General features: G+C 39.0%; 1 protein-coding gene across 2 annotated transcripts in view; it reads left to right on the plus strand.

Annotated features, from left to right (window-relative positions):
- The first annotated feature begins 324 nt into the window (after window positions 1-324).
- Window positions 325-23,860, plus strand: part of map2k5 (mitogen-activated protein kinase kinase 5) — a 64,259-nt gene continuing 40,723 nt past the window's right edge. For both annotated transcript variants that reach the window (XM_084936355.1, XM_084936430.1), the window contains exons 1-12: window positions 325-785; window positions 958-1,006; window positions 1,850-1,917; window positions 10,819-10,888; window positions 11,657-11,697; window positions 12,993-13,060; window positions 13,168-13,216; window positions 14,690-14,754; window positions 20,602-20,641; window positions 20,783-20,851; window positions 21,451-21,532; window positions 22,450-22,511. In XM_084936355.1, the coding sequence (XP_084792481.1) occupies window positions 687-785; window positions 958-1,006; window positions 1,850-1,917; window positions 10,819-10,888; window positions 11,657-11,697; window positions 12,993-13,060; window positions 13,168-13,216; window positions 14,690-14,754; window positions 20,602-20,641; window positions 20,783-20,851; window positions 21,451-21,532; window positions 22,450-22,511 (762 nt within the window). In that variant the 5' untranslated portion in view covers window positions 325-686. The remainder of the gene's footprint in view (window positions 786-957; window positions 1,007-1,849; window positions 1,918-10,818; window positions 10,889-11,656; window positions 11,698-12,992; window positions 13,061-13,167; window positions 13,217-14,689; window positions 14,755-20,601; window positions 20,642-20,782; window positions 20,852-21,450; window positions 21,533-22,449; window positions 22,512-23,860) is intronic.

A 23,860-nucleotide genomic window follows, 5' to 3' on the forward strand; every position in this document is an offset into this window, starting at 1 on the left:
ACAATTGTGATCTAAGGTCATGTTTTTAAAGGAATATTTATCCATAATACCTCAGAAATCTATTGTATTCTCAGTATTGTACTCAACTTATCAACCTTGATCTCAGATCAGTGTTATCTACAGCAAAAGCGGTAATAATTCCTTTTCAGTGCAGAAACAAAAACTTTTTAAACCGTATGTATATTTCATTTTATAACATAGGAAAAAACCCCAAAATAAGATCCATAAGAATAGCAGCGTTCTCTCAAACTTCGCCTATTAGAATTTGACAGATTGATATAGATAGTGCAAGTCTTTTATTTTGAAAAGGCAACGAGCGGATGTTGATTCGGAAGCGCTGTTGTAGCAGTTTCCTCAAAACTAGCTACACAGCTAAACACCTACGTTAGTACAGTGTAAACTTTGTCTCGTGGAGCAGTGGTGTACACGTTCACACTTCGGGATAAGCCTTTCATACGGTTATGACTTGACTGTGGTGTCGGCGGCGACCGACCTCAAAACCTTTTTGTTTTTTAAAAAAGCTCCGCATCACTTAAATCAAGAATCCGGACTGAGCAGGATGCTAGCATGTATCGTTAGCAAACTGCTGCAGGGAATTAGCTGGTTAGCTTCCACATCCAGTCAACTATTATGAGGCTGAAGCTTCCCTCTTATTGCTCTCACTTAGGTTAAATACTGACAGCGCAATGAATACCGAGGCGATAGTGATCCGAATAAAAACGCCGACAGGAGACATGGACTCGTCCGTGGACTGTCCGTCTCTTCTGAACTTCAATGACTTGCTCGTGAGTCTGCCTCATGCCAACTATCACTTTTCACTCACAGACACACTGCACAAGTCAAAAACACACGGACTGTTTCTGACTCAGCGTGTCGTAACCCTGCCTCATTAATATCTGTCAGTCTATTAACCATCCTTAGCTGTCTGGTCCTAATTCACCCTGTCAAATATTACAGGTCGCAATCAGAGATGTCATGCCTGAAGCCACTGTCACGGCCTTTGAATGTAAGTACCTGCTTTAGAGTTGGACTGCTGTAATGCTGCAAGAGGAAATGGGAAGCTTTGAATGACTGTGTTTACACACCAAAACAATAGCCCTGTAATGTAGGGACTTGTAATCAGTTATCAGATTGATCTGAAGGAGAGGAGATCTCATGCAGCTGTGTGGGACACTTGTTTATCCCGTCATAAACTGTAAGAACCGATCCCTGCTGTCATGGGCTAGACTCTAGCCCTCTGGCTTCATCTATCTGAGAGAATAAAAAGCTTCACACATTTTCATTGTGTTAGCTTCTCTCTTCTCTGTTCCCTTTTTTTACTACTCGTGTTAACCTCTAGCATGCGTTTTATCCAGACATGCCATAGCTACTGTACTAACTGATTGATTGACAGGAACAGTTGAAGTTTCTCTCGTTCAATCAAATTAAGATTTAGCCTCTTGGAATAGGCACCATTCAAGCCTGTTTACGGGTAGAATGCAAAGAGTTTGATTGACATACAAACATATAAATACTGCTTACTGAGTGCTTTTATACGTTATATTTTATTGTATGATTTTGATTGTATGTTTTGGCTCCCCAAATTTTGCTATTGCATTAATACTTAATATGGAATGATATGCTTTTTTGTTTGCATGCCTTGATTTTATTAAATGTTTATTATATACGTAAAAGTGTTGTTTTACAGTATCTTCTGTTTATATTTATTATACCACACTTGTTACTGCAAAAAAAAATCTGTTTTGAATTTTCTCTGTGATTTCCCCCCTTCCCCATTATTAGTATTTTATTTTTTACAGTTGTACTGTTTTTGTTTTTGTGTTGTTTTTTTTGTTTTTTGTTTTTTTAGATGAAGATGAAGTGGGAGACAGAATCACAGTAAGAAGTGATGAAGAACTCAAAGCCATGTTGTCATATGTGAGTACATAAATGTTGCATGCAGTACTTTGACCAAGTCAGGCATAATATCCACAAATTAGAATACTGTGCGAAAGTCTTGAGCGACCCTTGCTTCCTTCTTTATATTTTGTTTCCAACAAGCTGGACTTTGTAAGTCTTTAAAGTGCTCTTGAGCATAATTCTCTAGGCTATCTGAAGGTCAGGATATTGGCTGATTTTTTTTTTTTTTTTTTTTTTTTACTAATTTTCAGTTCAGTCCTTCTACCTGACCATTTTCAGAGGACTGATGTTTGTTGTTTTGAGCTATTAGTCAAAAATCACATATCTCAGCAAGGTGTGTCAAGAAATCTGAAGAAACTAAACAAGTGGAGAATAAAAGAAGATGTGGTAGGCCTAAAAGTATTATTTACAGTAGATGAAAAGTACCTGTCCACAGAAAGTCATTAAGACATGGGAAAGCGAGGGTCAGATTAACATGAAGAAAGGTAAAGCAAAAAAGAGACAGAGAATTTTTTTAAAAGGGTGGGAAAAAAAGACACAAAGGACAATAGGTCACCAACTGCTGCATCTGTAACAAAACGCATTCAGCAAATAAAAAGCACCTGATAGAGGATAGATACGCAAACGTACAGTCTTTCTGTGTGTATGAGTAATAACACTCATACACACAGAGTGTGATTGTGTGGTTTTCATGAAAGTTACTTGATTATGAGTTTGAGAAACAACAACAACAGCCACTGGTAGCCAGAGGTGACAACCTAAATTACACAATGGTGTAATGGACTGAAAATATGTGGCAACAGGTCTTATGGAGTGATGAAGCTAAATTTGTTTAAAGTTTGAGTTTAGGTTAAAGGTAGAACAGTGAGTGTCTACAGCTATCTGTTAAACACTGTGAAGGCTCCGTCATGGTTTGGGGCTGCAGTTAAGCCTGTGGTGTTGGAGATCTTGTCAAAGCTGATGGAATCTGAGTGCAGAAAAGTGTGGTCAGACTTTGATACACCATGCCATCCCATCTGGAAAGTGTGTGCCTGGCAACAGCTTTATTATTCAGCATGACAATGATCCTAAACACACTGCCACTGCAGTAAAACATGTCTGCGCAGAAAAACACACAATTGAACACAGTCAGTCATGGATTGGCCTCCCCAGAGCCCAGACGTCAATATTTTCGAAACATCGTGGGATCATCCTGACAGAGAACAGAACAAAAGGCAGCCAACATCCAAAGAAGAGCTCTGAATGTCCTTCAAGAAGCCTGGAGAAATATTACTAAAGTCTATTTACGCAAATTAAAAGAAAGATTGTGTAGGACAGAGGTCGGCAACCTGCGGCTCCTTAGTCCTTTTAGTACGGCTCCGCGTGGTTTGGGAAAATAAATTAGTTTTTTTAAGTAATTAGCTGAAGTGTATTTTATTTATTTTAGTTCTTTTTTTTAACTTGTAGTTCTAAATTGGAAGATTATTGTGAAATATAAATGTATTTATATAAATTATTATTCTATTATTTTTTGATCGCTCAAAATAAGCGTCACACTTGCGAAAGCCGATATACCCGCCGAAACGCCGTGCCTTTATCGAGACTTTCAACCCCAGGCAGGCCAGTTATGGATCTTCGGATCCACATTATGTCAGCTGCTGTTCTCCACTGTGAACTATGTTAAAAACAAACGCCGCTCACGCCTCACAGATGACAGCTTACAGTCCTGCGTAAAGATGAAAGTGACTTCGTACAGCCCTGATTTGCAGACGCTGTGCGCAGAGGTTCAGGAGCAGAAGTTCCATTGTAAACATACCACTGCAGACCCAACGATGTTTCCATGAACACGCTTTTCAGCATCTCTTTATTGACCACTTTTCACACACGGTTGCAGTACGCATACAGCCGGCTGTAGCTTTTCAGCTCACAGCCCGACACATACCAACACAACAGCATAGATGGCACTGACGTTAAGGCGGCGAGGCGTGATTGCGGGTGCCGCTCAGGTGCGTCCGCCTCCCCTGCAGCAGCGCTGCAGACCACGCCCCGCCACACATATTAACCTGGTAAGATACATATTTAGGCAGAATTTTGCAAATATCTATTTTTCATCTTTTAGCAGCATAGTGCTTTTTTTCCAATTATTTTTTTTAAAAGTCAGGTCAAGGCTCCAAAAGCCCAAAGTTGATATAAGGGTGGCGGCTCACAACAGTTTTTGTTTGCTACATGGATCATTTTAGTTCAGCTGGGTGTCTTTCCTTTTGTTATATTTCTTTAAGAATTCAAAATGTGTTAATTACATAAATAAAATGTAATTTTCTCTGTAGCACTTAATGGATTTAAGCAACACACCTTAGTTGTTCACATAAAGCATAAAGGTAAAAAAAACAATATATACAGTGTTATCTTCATTTTAGATGTCAAAAAGTATTTGCGGCTCCCAGTGATTTCTTTTGCATGGAAATTGCATCCAAATGGCTTTTTGGGTGTTAAAGGTTGCAGACCCCTGAGCTAGGAGAATTCACGCTGTTTAAGAATAAATATGGTCACACCAAATATTGAATTTCAGACTTGTTAGTATTATACAAGCTCTATACATATGCTGTATTTCCAGGTATGTCTGCACATGTGTCAACAAATCACTGCACCCATTTCCTAATTTCCTAGCAAAATATAAAGAAATGAGGGGTTGATCAAGACTTTTGCACAGCACTGTACATGCCAGGGTTATGTTTTCCAGTTATGCTGCTGTATTGTAGCATTCTTACTGTGTGCCGATTCCTCATTGGAAAGTAGTTCTGACAGAAACTGTTCACATTCAATCCTTTGTGCAGTTTAGATGAAATGGCCAAGAGCATGTCTGAACTACATTTGAGCATTTTGAAAGGTCCTCCTCCTTTATGTGTTCTGCACTATTTTTGGTTAATTTTTTTTGTGCAGCTTTTTAGAGCCATTTAAGTGTCTGGGGTTTTGTATATTGTATCGTTTGGAAAGCTTTCTGAGGCACGTCAAATTGACATGACACAGTAACAAGGACGTTGTTCAGATTTTCTGTATTTTTTAAGTGCTTTGCTCAGCGCCATAATAAAGCCACTCACCTCTCTTTTTATTAAGAAAAACCTTAGACCCAGGCAATCCTCAGCAATCCTGAACTCTCAGTTTGAGTGTTTACCTTTCTAGCTCGCATGGACTTAAGGTGTAAATAAGTCATTTTAAGAATGGTTTGAAAAAACCTTTAATATTAAATATGCTACACCAAAGTTTTTAATGTTAAATTAAAAGGCGTTCTTCGATAGCCACCAAAACCTTGGTGGAATTCAAAATGACCTCATCAATCTGGTGAGTTATATCAAATACTATAAAATACTTGGCCTAGAACGAGAAGCACAATTTTTCAGTTAGCAAAACATGAGATGGTAAGATGCTGATTTGATGGCAATCTCCACTGACGTAGTTATTTATAATATAACATGAAGAAATTGAAGCCATACAGCCTCATCTAGTAGCAGTTAACCTATGGCAATATTCAGCAGCACACATGCAGACACGTCCCACATCCCCTTCAGCTCCCTCAAATACTGCAGTATATTTTCATATTCGACCATACTTACTGTTCATGCCGCGGACAGTAAGAGTAATGGCGTGTAATGGGTTTTCTGTATGAAGTACACTGTAAACTAAATGAACTGTCAATTTTTATTATTTATTATTCAGTACTTAAAGTTTTGCCTCATTAAAGAGCAGCCCCCCTGGGCTGCAGAGTTGTTCAAAATCTACTTTCATCTGTGGATGTCTTTTACCCCCCATCAGCTCACAATGATGCTACTAGAGCCACAGGCACAATTTACACTCCCTGCTTTTTTTTTTTTTGTCCATTTTTGTCATGCATTCACTTGTGGTTGCTTTTTAATCATTAAGTACCATAGGGTAGCAGGGTGATTAAGCAAAAAGAGACAGATGTTGTGCCAAGAAGTGTTGTTAAACAGACGTGGAAAAGGCTTTGACCTAAGCAAGTTTTGTTTTCCACAGATCCAGCGGATGTTGTTCTGTGCACTGTCCTGTTAAAGCTGGAGTAATGATTGAGAAAGGGGCAGTGTTTACAGTGGGACAAATTATGATTTGATCTCCTGCTGAATTTGTACGTTTGCTCACTTACAGTGAAATCAACAGTCTCTAATTTTTATGGCAGTTTAATTTTAATGGAGAGAGACCAAAATTCAACCAAAATCCAGAAAAAAAATCCTGTTGCATAAAACTTCTAAACTGATTTGCATGTCATTGAGTGAAAAAACCATTTGATCCCCAAGCAAAACAGGACTTAGTACTTGGTAGAAAAACCCTTGTTGGAGAGTAGAGCAGTAAGAGGTTTCTTGTAGTTGGTCTTCAGGTTTGCACACATCTCAGGAGGGACTTTTGCCCACTCCTCTTTACAGAAACTCTCTAAATCCTGTAGGTTTCTTGGCTGCCTCCTGGCAACTCAAAGCTTCAGCTCCCTCCACAGATTTTCTGTAGGACTGAGGTGTGAAGATTGGCGGGGTCACTCCATGACCATAATGTGCTTCTTCTTTAGCCACTCGCGTGTTGCCTTGGTGGTCATCGTCATGCTGGAAGACCCATCCAGCACCCACTACCCATCTTCAGTTTTCAGGGAGGGAGATTCTCGTCCAAGAGTTTAAGGGTGCATGGCCCCGTCCGTTGTCATCTCAGGGCTCGCAAAATCGCTAGCCCGACGTCCCGGGGCTAGCGATTTTTCCAGTCGGGCTACCAAAATCTAACTCAGCCCTGCCCGTCGGGCTATCATAGGAAGGAAAATATATGTCTATGCTTTTGCATTCTTTCGCCAATGTAGTTGAGTAATTATGTCATTGGCATCGATGAGCCACTGTCAATATGTGACATATTGAAATCGCGTTTGAATTTGCGCTTGTTTTTTGCTTTCACTTTCATTTTGCAATTGCGCGAACGGTGTGCAGAGAGCAGCAGCACTGATTGGTGAGTGACGATTAATTGCGCACCAATTCCTCTGACATCGTCTTATCACTCATTAGCTTACTATTCAAACGCGACAAGTGAAATCTCTCGCAGCAAGCTTAAACATGTGAGAGGTTGAGTGCGCAAAGAATCGCTGACCGTTATGTAAGTACGTGTGTAAAAGCAGCAGGATTTACGCTGGTATTTTAGTTCTGCTCAGCCAAATAAGACAGGTCAGGGTGAAGAAGGGGCAGCCAAAGAAAAGCCTACCACAAAACGGAAAAGTTATGACAAATCAGACTATGAGGCAAAAAGAAAGCGCAGCTTTTTTGGTTTCATGGACAAAAGAATTTCTGTGGCTGGAATATGACAAGCTAAATAACATGATGTTCTGCCAGGCGTGTTGTGAGTTTCATTTGATTTCTGAGTCGACAAGCGCCTTTGTTACTGGGACCAGTAATTTTAAGAAAGACCCCATCAGAACCCATGAGAAATGCAAGAAATGCATTATTGCCCAGTCTGCAGTATCTTTCCCAGAACAAACAGCAATTGCAAAAAAACATACTAAAAATAAATCAAGCACAACAAGAACTCCTGAAAAAGCTGTTTAGAACAGCGTGCTATATTGCAAAGAGTGAACTACCATTGGCAAAATTTAGCAGTCTTTGCAAACTTCAAAAAGCAAATGGCCTAGATCTTGGTTCCACTTGCCTCTTACCTGTGACTTCATTGGAAATTTCAGATTCAGGATCTGACACAGACTGATTCATGTTCTACATAGTTCTTACAAGAAATTCTTCATAGAAATTTCTGTTCAATTTGAACCAAGTATTTGAGTTGATGGTTGTAATTTTTATACAGTTGTTGTGATTTGCATTTTAACAATTTTTTTGATTAATTTTTGTTTCTGTTGCAATATTATACTTTAATGTATAATATTGTAACGGAAACAAAACATAAAAAAATTGATTTCTTTTTTATTCGGGCTACTTAAATTTATTTTGGGCTACCAAAAACTGAAGAATGCCTGCCCGAAGGGCTACCAGAGATTTTGAAATTTTGCGAGCCTTGCATCTTGATGCGGTGAAGTTGTCTTTTACCCTTAACAAAAAACAGCCCCAAGACATAATGTTTCCACCTTCGTGTTTGACATTGGGGATGCCGTTCTTTGGGTCATACCCAACATTTCTCTTTCTTCAGACACGGTAGGTCGATGCCAAAGAGCTCAATTTTGGTTTCCACAAAATTCCACAGCAGCTTCAGACTTCCATGATGCTGACCAACATTGACTGACGGTCATTTTATATTTCTTTCATTATATGTCTGTGTGTGCACACAGCCAGTCTGTAGGAGCTGTAATTCTGGCTGGGTTGAAGGGGATTAAATACATTTTTGTAATAATTCTGTCTTGCTCCATTAAAACCACAAACTTGCATTAACATTAGAGACTCTTAATTTCTATGTAAATTTTGGTTGTTTCTATTGTGATATTGTGTCATACGTCTGTGATTTCAACAAAAAAGAAAAGTTGTCATTTATCATGGGCTGAATGTTTAGTTGTATGTTACATGGAAAATATCGCAGTTAATTACAGAACCGTGCAGACTTGTTAGATAAAATTAGGCCGACAGTGTGGTTTGTTTTTATTGCATTTTTATTTGTCTGAAAAAATGCATGTCCAAAAACCTTGAGTTCCTTGTAATTTGTTGCAGATGAAATGAAAATGTGTTTTATTTTGAGCAAAAATTGATATTTTGTTAAAGAAACATTGAAACGTGTATTGTTTTTGCTGGCAGTTACACTTTTTGTCTTTATTCTGACATGCCTTAGGTGTATATAAATTTATGACTGACCCCTGCCTCTTTCTACAGCGCCCAATAGAAATATTAAGTATCCACAACAGTGCACAGCTTTTCCCACAGATTTCAGACCCCATTTGTTCAGTGAATTTTTGGCAAACAAATCTCGGAGCCTCATAATGGCTTTCTACTCATGGGACTGCCAGCTGTACAAAAAGCTGCTGATCACCTGGAAATACTGGGCTCACTAGACTATAATTTACGCTAGCCGTGTACTTTGAATGTTTTATGCAAGTGTTATGCATTTCAGCTCTGGATTGCATTTGTATTTAGGTTTTTTTTTCCCTGTTGTTTGCTGCCTTTTGGCCTCCGTGGAGACTAGTGGGTTTTTGCTTGAGTGTTATTAATTCCAGGTGAGCAGACAGCCATTATATGAAATTAATAGGAATTAAGGGAAGCAGCATGTTAGGTGAAATGTGGGATAATTCAGTTTCTTCACGGTTGCTTTGTGTGTGTCTGTGTGTGTGCGTTTGGGAGGGTGTGTATATTTTTATTAGGAAATGTATAATCAGGCTTTTAAATACGCTGTCAGTGCACGATGTTTGCTTTCTTTTTTTTTTTTTCTTTTTTTTTTTTTTTTCTTTTTTCTTTTTTTTTTGTTTTGTTCAAGATCTTTGCTTTAACATTGCCCTGCGAAAAATTCACGCTCGTGATTACTGAGCAAAATTAATGCTCAAATTCAGCACTTAATTAACATCAGTCTACAGAGGGCATTTATTGTGAGAGGTATCCCCCAGCACTAAGAACATTGATTGCTACATGCTCCTGCGAGACCCGCTAGACTTCCAGGCATTTCTAATCATTGTTTGACACCTTGAAAGACAGACGCCCCCTGTTCAAAGTTAAAGACCAGCCTATGTCAGGTGCTTAAAAAAAACAAAAAACATGTGACCTCATCCCTTCCTCACTCAGCTCCCCCTGGAGGTAGTGGCGCTAATTCCACCATTCCCATTTGCTCTTGGTCTGCTAATGATGATGAGACTCACACTTTCTCTCTCTTGCACTCTGGCTTGTCCCTTAAGGCTGAGTGATGGTATTTGGGATCGGACACTGTTTAGTTATTGGCCAACAATGGAGAATGTCTTTTAATAACACACCTACTACAGATTAGGTGGTAATTGCAGCCTTAATCAATAAGCTAGCTGAGCGGAAAATTAAAGGTACGTGAAGCCCGAACACCCCCAATCCCCCCCCCCCCCCAATCCCCCCCCCCCCCAAACACACACACAAACACACACACACACACCACGTTTTTTTGCTATTAAGACCCATTGTTCAGATGCGGCCTATTGAGAATGCTGGAGGGCGAAAGCAGAGGGCTAGGAGCGAGGAGGGGATCTGACAGTGATAAATAGGCCTTTTAATAACAGCTGTGCCACATGGGTAGCCATTCTGATCCATTCCAATCCAAGCCGTGCCCATCGTCCTGCCTCCTCAGTGAAAGAACATTTACATTTTGCTGCGATGACTCAGTATTAGTTTGTAAATGAATTACAATAAACTTGTGTATGTGTGCACAATATAAAGACATCGTCTCAAACTCAACCCCTGCAAAAGCAGAAGACATCAACAAAATGCACATAAGTAAACACACACACACACACACACACTCTCTCTCTCTCCCATGCTCTCACACACTTGCGGTTTAACAGATGGTTTGGTTAACTGAAACATCAATTATTGCATTGCCTTGGCAAGCAACCGAGAGGCTCCAGAGTGCGTGCATGCACGTGTTAGTCCTGTAGGATATGAGTGTTTGGTGAGCTGTTGACCTGGAGGAGAAAAGGGTTAATGCTACACTCCTTCAGAACAAGCCCACAGGGCATTGGTCCTCGTCTGCAACAGATTTCCGCACAGCATGCTCACGTTTTTTACAAAAGACTGTGGATTAATTCTGGTTGCAGTTAAATAAACATTTTGTGTGTGTGTGTAATACTCTAAAATTAGGCCATGTAGTTTAGGGTCAGATCTTCAAATTTAAGTTTTTCCTATCGCTGTCGTGTGCTGTTAACATTCTTGTACAGATATTATCTGTGAACTTAAATGCATGTAAAGTCATTTAAATTTAGTGTCACACTCGACTCTTTGTCATTTTCTTTTCCCCTTTTAGTACTGCAACACAATGAATGAACAACGCATGAATGGACTGCTGCCGGACCCTCTGCAGATTTTTCCAAGAGGTACAAAAGTGAGATGTTCCTTTTTTATCACGGGCTAGGCGATGCTAAAGGCTGCTTTGTAATTAACGTGGTGACAATTAATCACCAGCACCATTTAAATATATAAAAATATTCACACTTTATTTATAAACGCCTATTTTACTAAAATTAGTGTACATGACCTGCGCTGTTTTCACAAAAATGTGAGCATTTGGTGAGTAGGAGTAACTGTGGAGCCTCTGGATAACATTAAAATTCAGCGGCTGGCTTTGTTGTTGAATGTCATTCATAAATCTACATTTCTTTTGCTCCAAGGGCATTCAAAGTGTATGCTTGTGTTCAGCTCAGGCTAAGCCTTGCCTGCATCTCTGGCATTGTGCAGTTTCTGTTCCTAAACTGGTTTTCATAATGAGGGCCTTTTCGTAACATAGTTTTTCTATATTTTCAGCTAGTTTTCACACCGCTCAAAGACATACATAATCTCTAACAGGCCCTAGGGGAGATGTGATGAAACATTTTATTGTCTCCCTTTAGCTCTCTGGCTCACTCTGTTTCTCTCTCTATCTGCCCCTCTTTCCTCTAACGCTGTGATTGTTTTCTTTCTACCTAACTACCAACCAACCATCTCAAGAGACCAACAGCTCAATCACTCTCTTGTCCACAACTAATTTTTTAGTAACTCTCATTTCATTTCATCATTTTTTTCCTTCATGAAGAACTGATTCCTTTTCACCACATTTGTAAATGGCCCAGTGATGTGTTCTACAATCTAGTCAATTACTGTTTCAGCCGGCAAGACTCCAGGGATCCGGAACATACATGGCCTGAAGGTACCTATCTCAATAATTGTTTCGGCTGCCTTACACAGAGAATGAGGGGAGCGGAGGGTGAGAAGTTGAGTCAAATGGATTGATAATGCTGTGTTCCACTTATTGAAATGTCAATTGAAGTCAAGGCTCTCCTTCTCTTTCACTCATTGTCTTGCTCCCCTCGACTATGTTTATGCATTAGCATATCTGGCTGCGGCTGTAGCAGGGCCTGTCTCTCTGCTTTTCCATCCGTCTCTCTGTATTCTTGATTCTCATGCTGCGATAGTCATTTAAGAACAAGGTGTTATCTCCCCTCCAGAGTATTATGATCCTCTCATTCCCTATGATAGAAAGAGTGTCAGCGTTGGTTAGAGAAAAAACTAAATCGGGCAATAAGAAGATGTCATTGTTCAACCATGAAATTGTCATTACAAGCCCCCAAATGGCCTCTCGCAGACCTTCCCATTTTATGTTAGGCATATGTTGCTATTGAAACTCACTGCTAATTACCATGGGTTAAATGACTTGACACCTCCTCCATCTCTCCAGATGATCCATATTATATCCATCTGCATTTCAATGATAAAAATCCCCCCCCCCCCCCCCCCCCCCCCCCCCCCCACACACACACACACACACACACACAAATACTACTTTATGTATCCTCTGAGGAGCTTTGAGAAGTGCTACTGAACCGAGTCAGTTTTTTTTTAAAGGTCAAGAGTCGGTTTTGAGAATACGATGTTCTTTCCAGAAAACCTTTAGTCTTTTGCTAATCTTTCCGCGCTTTTCTCCTGCTTTAATACAAAAGTAATTGGCCGAGGGAAGCCCTGTGTGCCTTTTTAAATGAGGTTTTCTTGGGCACTAATTAAAGAGACATTCCCTGTGCTTTAGTGGACCCAACGCATTGGCCTTTTGATCTCAATTAATATGCTATTTTTAGTATCTCCTTTAAAGGGTCTTGTCTCTCCTTTTGTGTTCATATCTAGGTTGAGTCTGGAGGTCTTTGGAGTAAACATAGATGCAGATGAATAGATGTAAAGAAAAAGTCTCCCACGAGGCACGAAAATGTGAATGTCTTAAGTTTTCGTCTGGACTCTCCCAGCTGATTTTTGCTGTCTTTCTTCCTGTGCTTTTATGCAAATAAAAATTTTCTTCTTCTTCATTTGGCTCTCTTTTTTTTTTTTTTTTTTTAACAGTCAATTGACTTCACAAGCTGAAATGAGAGGCTTGTGTTTTATTGTCCATGTGACCATGTGCCGTTTTTTGTGTGTGTGTCTTTTTACATTCTTATGCCTGTCTTTGCACACCTTCAGGTTAATACAAGGCCTAATCCAGCAAATGACTGCAGTCACGCTGTCCCAGACTCTATAGCTAACAACAGGTGAGCTTTCTGGGGCACAAGGATCATGTTACACTACCTGGAATAAACAACTAAACCTCTGGTTGGTAAATGTGGTGAAGTCTGATATACTGTTTTCTGTCCTCCAGCTTAAAAAAGTCATCTGCAGAGCTGAAGAGGATCTTGACAAATGGCCAGGTTAGTGTGTGCTTTGGGGTTTCTGTACGTTTCCAGCCTGTAATCTTACTGCTGTTGCTCTGAGACCTACTGAGGGGCTGTGGGCATGTCATACAGGGTGTGTATTTGGATGTTGTCTTGTCATGCTGACTGCACCCAATATATAGACTTGCTCTCTCCTTTCTCACTCACACGCACTCTGACTCTGTAACTAGTGTATGCATTCAGACACAGTGGCTATCATGTAGGAAGAAAATTAGACATACAGCCTTCCTGGTTTCTGTCTGATTGTTGGGGTTTCACTGTATTACTGTGGGGTCTTTATCTTAAAATATAAAGTGCCTTGAGGTGACAGTTATTGTGATTTGGCACTGCGTGAATAAAATTGGAATTGAAACCATCCTTTCTCTTTACCTCCATCTTCTCACCTTGCTATCACATTAGTTGTGGTTAAATTAGGGAGGGTCCATTATCACGTGTTGTGTGCAGTAAGCACTCATCCACAGGCTAAATATCAAAATAAAGGAACTTTTTAAACTAATGTATTGTTAGTCTGCAGCCTCAGTGAACATCACACACATTGAGGTCATGTTGAACGGAGGCAATAATTAGAAATTAAAAATATTCACTTTATTTTGTTAATTAAAAAAATATACATGCAAATAAAAGTACTTTTAAAAATAATGACAAATAAAAAAAGTATTTTTGGCACAAATTTTAAGTTGTGTAGTTACCAAAACGTGTGGTGCTTAGAGTGTTGGATTTATTTTGCATTTATATTTTTATTTTGCATTATTAAGGGACATATTTTAATATTGAATAATGATGTTTTGAGTAATTTTCACCCTAAAATCTTAGACCAGGACAAACATTACATAATGAACTGTAAAATGTAATTATGAATTGAATACATGATGGCTGTCTTACATAAAAGTATGCTGATATTATACAAAACAACAACATACAACTCTTACTTGTTTTTTCATGGATTTTATTCTGCCTTCTTCAATGCTTAGTTGATATTTATATTTACATAAGCTTTGCCTCAATCAATTATTTCATCGTCCTGGTTGGAAAAATCTACAAAATGTACAAGAGGAGGAAGCTACATGATCACACTCTGACTTTAAAAAACAAAAATTATGAAATGACTGAAAACAAATCATCATTAAATCCTACAACATTCAGTGTCCCACTCTCCCAAACACAGTATTGTTTCTTTGTTTTAAATTGGACAGCAAAGCCTTGTATTGATCTCTTCTCCTCCTTCTCTTATTTTCTTTTTCACTCCTTACGTCGCTGAACTTGGACTGACCTGAATTCTTGTCTTGTTTATAGCCTTCAATTACAGTGCAGTCCCATCTCCCTCACGTGCTCACATCTCTGTCTCTCTGCCAGTTTAGTTACACATGTAATCCAGCGGTTGTATTGCTTCTCATGTTATAACATCCACTTACAATCAGTGTAATCCTGGGTGTGTTTCCTTCTCTGCAGATAAATGCCCAAGATATCCACTATCAGGAGCAACTTGGCCATGGAAATGGAGGCACAGTTTACAAGTAAGTGTTTGTTGGCTCTCACAATGAGGCACCAGCATTGCAAGGCCAAAGCACTGTAATGGATAGTGACACTGAAGAGATTATGGTGCATTCAGTAAGCCTGAAAAAACTGTACCTGGCAGATATTCAACAAGAGTGGCTACTTTTAGATTGAGTGTGACTTCTATCATTTTTCTGTCCACTTTTTCTAACAAAATAGGACTCAAAACTGCATTTTGTGTGAAGGGGTTTCATTCCTCACAGCACTCTTTCTGTTCAATTGTGTCTCCATCTATCACTCACTGTTTGGTGGGGCATCTGTCAGGCTGATTTTCGTCTGTACCTTCGTTTTTTTTTTTTTATTCTGGGTTGAAGGTTGCAAACATATATGATATCGATTTGGGGCTGTAAGGTATGACAGCCATTGACTTAATTGGCCTATAGTAAAGCACATAACCTACCACCAAGAAGACTTCCATCCTTTCTGGCTAGACAAATGTATGACTGACCTGATAACGTTGTGACAAGGTTGGCATTTGTGTCGCTCCTTCTATCTTTCTTTCCCCTACCTTGTGCTTTCTCTTTCCCATCAATCCTCAGCTATTGAGCTGTTTTATTGAGATTGAAGTATTGATCACTGCTCAGACTAACCTTGGCTTGACGGAGTGCTCTGCTTCTGATAGTCCAACAAATCCAAACGTCTGTCTTTTTTATTTCTTCATCCTTTTCTTTCCAAACACCTTTTACTGTTTTATGATTTTTCTGAGTTTTTTTTTGTAATATATATATTTATAAAGCAGCAGTTTCTTATAGTTGTCATAGAATAAGATTGTTCATCAGTTTGGCACCAGAAGTGGTTACACTGCACAGGGGAAGGCCAATACTGCAAACCCAACAACTTTTCAGTCAATTTAGCCCAGCAAAAAATCTATATGCAATGCTGCTGAAATTTCTAAGGTTGAAAGGAGATGATTTCGAAAAAACAAAACAAGTAATGTTTGTTATTTGTGTTCTATTTATGTGTTTATCTACTTTTAATTTGGCTTTTATTAGTATTTAATGAACATGCTTTAATTATTTGACAGATACTTTTGCAGGTCAGAATCATCTAGACAAGCAAAGGAAACCAAGTGTACTGAAAAATGTGCATGTTGACCGCTCACTCTCATACCGTCTTTACTATGTGTGATGCTAATTCCATTTAGCAAATTTTGTGACATAGAAATGAGGCGATGCTGTGCCCTCTTCGGGACCTGCTATTCATTCCAGCTTATATTGGGCCTATCACTTGTGAATAGCACTACGATAAGCTCCCCACCTTTTAACCTCTTAGCCCATTTATGACCTAGAGCCATTTAGACTCAATTGGATGTTACCAACATCTCAGCTCTCCATAGCCACATGCTGACCTAACCATCCATCAATGTCAGCCTTTGTTTTTTATTACACACTCTTTCAGAGGTCCATCTTGTCCGCCACTCCTACTGACTCTACGCCTTATAAATACAATAACAAGGACACACAGGCTGTACTTGTGACTCGTGGCGGTGCAATTAAAAGAAGCACATTTGCCTGGCTGTGGTGACATCTACTTAGACATCCACGGCTGCTCCTTTAGTGTCTCAGCCCATTTTCTCCATTGATTTTATTTTTCCTTTATATTGATCATTGCATTTCAAATGGCTGTGCTTCACTGGTTGATTGCTCTTAGATTTTCTAGTTGTCTGAAGAACCAGAGGCATTGTGTTTCCATATATCTGTCATTACAACGACCCTTAAAAAGGAACGCTTTTTTTTTTTTTCTTCAATTTTTTTTTCTCCTTTATTAAATTTGGTCCAATATATGAATTTGTGCAGTGATGGGTAAGAACTAGAGCCTTAACAGGTATATCTAATACATTTTGGGGATGGATAACTTCACCCATAAATGCTCAAGCCTTCTCTGAGTGAAACTGTTTCCAGCTGTGCTGCAGTGTTTGGCGTGATACATGGATGTCCCACTCTAAACACTTGATCTGCATTTTTACCAAACTTGAGAACAGTGTTGGTCAAGTAAAGCTATTTAAACCTATTCTCTGCATATTCCAGCATATAAAATAAAATAGTTTTTTGTGTTTACACTCACTCTTTCAAATAGATGCAAGTAAAACACAGCAGAAAATTTAAAAAAAATTGCTCTATTTTCACCTGTATAGCAGGAGTGGGGCAGGTGGAGGTTTGCCCTGGTGCAGGTGTGTCGCAGCGGACAGTGGAAGGATCCAGCAGTTTCTCTGTGAATTTCACATTTCCGTGGCAGCGTACTCGGTGCTTGCTCGGACGTTTAGGGGGTTTTTCGTTGTAAAAAGAAGTTTTCTTCCCACGCAGTGAGCAGCGGACGCTCATGTTGTTGTCACTTTTTACGGAATCAAACTCAAAGTAAGGTCAGTATTTCCTCGCTTTAAACGCTGCACGGTCATATGCTCTCCCGCACTCGTTATATTATCCATTGTTGATCTGTTACTACGAACGTCGCACTCGCTTACGTCATTGTCACGAGACACTCTTGCAAAAAAAATCACGGTTTTAGTAACGCCGTAACGCAGCGTGCTTACGGGAAAGTAACAGTAATCTAATTGCCTTTTTTTGCAATAGTAATCCCTTACTTTACTCGTTACTTGAAAAAAGTAATTGGATTACGCGTTACTGCCCATCTCTGCTTGAGAATAAATAGCACCTTTTGCACCAATCTTAATGTTGAGGATATTGATCCAAAGACCAAATGGCAGTATCCATTGGAGGAGTCAACAGTGGCTCATAAAGTGTGCTCAACACTCTTTTTAAGCATTCAAGGTGAGGGTCAGACTGTTGGTCGTGCTATAACTTCCTGAATCATCTAAATCGGATAATTTCCCGCATTTGACCTCAACTTTACTGGACCTACTGCACATTAAAAACACAGGCGTACTTTTTGACTATACCAATACATTTCTCACTCATCACCTTCCTTCAGGTTTAGCTTCCTATCATCACATCCTCTGTCCTAAAATCAAATTCAACTTGATGGGTTGCCTGCGTGCTTTGTGCATGTGCTCAGCCCAGCACTTCTATGTAGCCATGTACAAGGCTGATTTTGAAGTGGTGATTATAATTTAGATGAGTTATGGTTTTTGATATTTGTATATGAAGACCTGTTAAGCTAACTTGGGTCTCATTAATGCACATCTATATCTGTTTCATCCACAAGAGGCCTGTTCACAAAAATATTAACCGTTTTTCACACAGTGGTAAAGAAACCTTTAAACGCTTTTTATTTGAACTCTGGATTTCTGCTCATAATGTTTTGGATAATTAGGGAGCCTTTTATGTCTCTGTGTTTGGGTTTCTGTCAGTCTGTGGCACTTGGGTGACCGGTGAAAGCAATATCAGGTGAGGGAGTCAGGGAGAGAGAAAGGCAGCTCGTCGTCCATGTGGCAGTGTAAGCATAGCACGTTAGCCCTGATCCAGGAGGCCGATCTCTAACCCACGGCCCCAACTTCAGAGACATAGAGAGAGGCCCTATGAATACTGCATGATGAAGCTTTTATTACAGAGCGAGGTAGAGTGTAAATAAGATCCAGGCAATGGGGCACGTTTACTGGGGTCAGATCAGGGGGAAGTGGCAGGGGGTGGCTATGTAACCTCGTCCCCATGTCTCCTGCTGTCACAAGCCTGTCACTGTAACTCATACAGGGATGTTCGGCCCTGAGGCAGTCAAGGACAACCTCAGAATAAAGCTTCAGTGCAGTAGAGGTCCTATTGCATCTCCACCCCTAAAACATGCCCTGAACATGCATTTCTTTAAACTTGGAGATTAAGAAGCTAGTCACTGTTTCTTTTGTGGCCTCCTTTAGCTGCAGAAACCGCCATCGGATGTTTCCTATAGTTGAGATGTTTGTAATTTGAGACTTGCACGACAAGGAAATAACTTGCAGAGGACCGCTCTTCCTCCAAAACCATGCAAGTCCATCAATATTTCCAGACTTCATAGAACAGCTCTCTTATAGCTTGCTATGCATCATAATTGGCTGAGGTTAAGATCATTGTAGAATTTGTACTTCCTTTATTCCTGAAAAGCAGTGTTCAGTTTTTCAACATTCTTAGCCTCCTCAGTGAGAACAATAAGTTGTTTAGCACGGTGAAGACGTGGTTTAATCTCCTTTCAGGCTGCCACACTTACACAGCCTGCCCAGTCAGTATTTAACATGTCTACCCCTGCAATCTTGCCTCAATTAACATCTTTGTCTTAATTAAGAAGCAGCAGTCATGCTTAACTGATATTGATTGTAGCTTAAAGGAAGACCGAGACATCAAAATGAAAACAAGGCTATCAGACTTCGTGTTCAAAGAGCTCTGGTCTAGAAAGATGATGCTTAAATTCTTAAACACTGTATCCGTCTTGAGGCAAAAAGAAATGACAGTGTGAAATCAGAAGAAGCTAATGGAAAAAATATTTAACAAAAAACAACAAAAAAATCTGGCCTTCTTGTTTTATCTGTAAAATTTGGCTCATGGCATAACTTTGTCATGGGTCCTGACACAAATTGAAGTTGCAAGTAATTCAGAGGATTATTTAAGCAATACTGACTCCTACTACCTGTAGATTCAAGGAGGGCATAGAAGCTGAGACCCTGTAGCTATCAGTGAATTTAATAAATTGTTTAATATGTGAGGTTACTGTTTCTTCTCTGGACACCTTGAAATAAATGACAATCACTTAAATGTCTGAAGTTTGTCTTTAATGAGGGGAAAAAGAGAAATGTGGCATGGCTGTAGTCAGAAAGCCAGAGCCAAAGTTAGCTCTAACTGTGGGTAAAAACCTGAAAGGCACTAATAGGTACCATTAATTAAAGGCCTGGGACAGTTTAGAGGTATCTGTCCGAAGAGAAATGCGATCCTCCAATCTTAGACACATTAATCACACCTTGTGCAATGCACATTCTCTCTGGATGACCCACAGACGGTTGAGTAGCCAGGTATCACATTTACTAAGCCTGTTTGTGAGCTAACCAGCCTGTGTGACGTACACTGAAGCCAGCTCATCCCCATCACCTGACAGCTGTTGGACAGTATTTGTCCTTGAGGATTGTATGTTGAGAGGTCACCGGTGCCGTAAACTAACCTTCAAGGGCTGTAACTAAAGCCGATGTTTGGCATTAAGGAGTTTGATAATTAAATCATTATGGGGCCAGGTTGGTGGCTGCTGCTTTACTTGCAACTCAAAACTCTGTCTGGAGCAACTAGACAGAGGGCTGACTGCATCAGGTTTTGCGTAATGCTCTCTGACCTTGAAGAGAAATAACAGCAGGATTTTGTCAGTCTGGTTTAGACTCTGCTCAAAAAGTCCGATGTGGATGATTTATAGTCAGTTCTGTTGGTCAATAAAACATTACTGAACTAACTGTAGCATTACTCGCATCATCACAGCTTGTGGTGGTTTTAATCAGATAGTGTTGCATGTTTTTCTTTCAGAACAGAGTCTAGAGCAGCTTCATGTAATAGAAGTGTTAAAGGGAGTAAACTTTAATGGCAAAATATGAATTTATGAGCAAAGTATGGCCCTCACATTCACCAGATATGAACATCATTGAGACTCTATGAAAAATGCTGTAGAAGAATAAGAAGCTACTTTCAGCTGCTCCCTTATTCACAAGGGGTGAATATGGGACTATTTGTATGAGGCAGGTTTATTAAATACTGAGTAACGAGGGTGCTCAAACTTGTATAAATGCCACATTTCTTTCATTTTGTAAGTTCATTAAATAAAAAGTAACAACATATTACTGTCTGAGACTGCATTCCCTTTTTTCAGTTTTGTTTTAACCTTATTGTCTTCTCTTTTGACCCATCCAGAGCGTACCACGTTCACGGCAAACGGGTTTTAGCTGTCAAGGTGAGGATTCCGTCCATTTACATGACGATCATAGTACTTACTCTTTCATTTAGGTCCGTCCCTTTGAAACATCAGCGGAATTTGTTGGTGTCGAGTTTATAATTTTGCTGCCCCTTTTGTCTCGCCCATGTCTGATTGCAGGTCATTCCCCTGGATATCACGGTGGAGTTACAGAAGCAAATCATGTCAGAATTAGAAATTCTCTACAAGGTTAGTTTTGAACGACTAATTTGCCTCCTGTTCTTCACCAAAACATTTTTTTCTCCACTGATGTCTGATGTCCTACCGCACCTACATTTTTAATTAACCATGAGTCTAACTAATGAAATGCCATTTATCACCTCTGGTCTTACTTACTAAGCCAGGGATCAGTGATACATGAATGAACACACACACAAATGTGTGTGTTCATTCATGTATCACTGATCTGAGAAAGAATATATACATAGTCTGTGTGTGTGTGTGTGTGTGTGTGTGTGTGTGTGTGTGTGTGTGTGTGTGTGTGTGTGTGTGTAATTCAATGATAAATGTAATACTTCGTTCAGCAGTTAGACTTGCAATGGATGCTGCAGTGATGCTTTTGAATCATGGACTGAAATCTTAAAATCTGATCACAAAAAGCTTTTGTGCAGTTCATTGCAGTTGTTGCAACTTAACACTCAAATTCCTGATAATTTTTCTTTTTTCTTTTCAAATTTATTTATTTTTATTTTTATTTTCTTTCTTTTTTTTCTTTTTTTTCGTAATCCTGAATAAATATTTTTGGCATGCTCTTATATGATCACATTTTCTGTGCTCTTAAATTGCAGTGTGATTCTCCCTACATCATCACTTTCTTCAGTGCCTTTTTTGTAGAGAACAGGATATCAATATGCACAGAATTTATGGACGGTGAGTTTCTTTGCGACTTAAGCAAGTAGCTTCTGTCTTTTTTCCTTTGCTAGCTACAGTTGTATAAAAGAGACTTTGGGGAAAAGTCCTCTTTCTCTCTGCCGTGTACCCATTTACACTTCTGCAGATCAAGAGAATGTCTGATCGCTGTAAGCTGTTTAGCATGCCTGTGTGCTAAAAGCTACAAGGGCGTGATAAATCTTGACTTAAGTGCAGTTGTAGGTGTATTTGTGTGTGCCTTTACTGGTGTGAGATGGAGAACTGTGGGGGTTTTTTTTTTTGTTTTTTGGGGGGAGGTGGGGAAAGCTGTATATGTTTGTCAAAGTGTGTGTTAATGCAGTGATTTCCCTCGATTCACACATTTTCTAGCTTGTCAGCAGGCTGTATAACTTCTGAGTACTCTGTTAGTTCATGAAACATCATGAAATTTCTGGATGTATGTGTACAAATGTAAACAGGTTCACATATAGCAAACACTGAATGATGATTGGGTATAATTGTGTATAGTCGCTGTAATTTTGCAGAATACTTGGATGATATCCTCAGTATCACTTTATCTTAAATTAACTGGGTAGCGTTTTGATGATGTTATAAAAAAATGACTGATTAGACTTTTATTTGTATTATTACTACTACTATTATTATTATTACTTTTATTATTTCATTTTTATTTATTGATTATTTATGTATTTAAATTAGTTTTGTGTACTTTTTGCAGTGTATATGTAGATCAGCATTGCTCTCTTGGCAATGATGTCAGTTCAGGATCTGTGGGACATAGATCTGTGGGCTAGATAAGTAATATAAAAACATGTCTGTATTACTGTGACGCTCTAAATATACATACGCACATACACTTATACATGCATACATTGACACTGACTAACCTGTGTCAATGGGAAATCTGTGTTGTGCAGGTGGCTCATTGGACGTCTACAAAAGAATTCCAGAGCACGTGCTTGGAAGGATTGCTGTGGCGGTAAGTGTTCATAAAGTATGCAGAGTTTCCCTGCTGTAAAGTTAAAACCTTTTTTTACTCCATATACAGAGCTCTAGCTGCGAGCACAACAGACCCCACCTACCTGCTATTCAAACTTTCTGTTTGCAAGAAATCAGCCAATCAGATAAAAGTTGGTTTAAAGGGATTTGGTGCAGCACTAAAAAAAATTTTCAAATTGCAGATGAATAGAGGCTAAACAATTGTCTAATATAATATAAATATACAATATTTTAAATAGTGATGTCAAAATTCAGGACTTTTTATTGCCCCTCTGTTAGCCTGGTTCTTCCAGAGGTTTCTACCTGTTAAAAGGGAGTTTTTCCTTCCCGCTGTTGCCAAGATTGCTCTGATTGCTGGGTTTTCTTTGTATTATTGTAGGGGTTTTATCGTAAAGTATAAAGTGCTTTGAAGTGACTGTTGTTGTTGTGATTTGGCACTATATGAATAAAACTGAACTGAAGCGAATTACAAAATTACAGTTATACTACCAATACTAAAGGAGTTATATATGTTGACATGTATAAAAAGTATAGCATCAACAAATTGTGTATATACATATCTAAGCATATATAATATGTTATGGCAAAGCCCTAGGGAGACAGTTAATTTGTACTTCTTGTACTTTTTAAGATAGCGCTGTCGACCCTCTATAGTACATATGTTTAAAAGTTGTGGCCCAAATACAACAGTGGTCCCACTTCCTCCATGACAGACTATAACAGCAGGAAACCCTTGGTTACTAATTTGTCAGCAGATATAGACTACTGACAAATTGTAGCATTTGCCTAGCTCTAGCTGCTTTCTACATACCCATTCATATAACTGCTAAAAAGTTAAGATAAGCTTTATTATCATTGTAAGCACAAATAAACAACAAAATTGGAGGCACTGCTGATGTTGGTGTATACAGACAGACAAACATAAATAATCATACTTTTCAAATAAAAGAGTAATAAAAATATTCTCTCTACTATCATAAATAGAAATAATAAATAAATAGATAATAATGCTATGGATTGCAGCTTTAATGGCACCGGTAGGCAGTCGACTAGATGGATATTATAGAGGTATTTTAACTATTGTATTTTGCACTTAAGGTAGATAATGCATAGAGAGCAAACATGAACTTGTTTGTGCATGCGTACCCAGAGCATGAAACTTAAGTGATGTCACTCAGTATAATTAAATATTCATATTATTTTAATGCATTATTATGAAAAAATGCTTGAAAAAATGGTTTTCTGACCACTGTTGATGTCTGGGATCATCGTCATTCATCAGGATTGGGTATTGATAACATTTTTTATATCAATGCCAAATGAATAAAT

Source organism: Perissodus microlepis, chromosome 1 (assembly GCF_051167445.1).
Source record: "Perissodus microlepis isolate ML-2025 ecotype Zambia chromosome 1, ASM5116744v1, whole genome shotgun sequence".
NCBI classification, from domain to species: Eukaryota; Metazoa; Chordata; class Actinopteri; order Cichliformes; family Cichlidae; genus Perissodus; species Perissodus microlepis.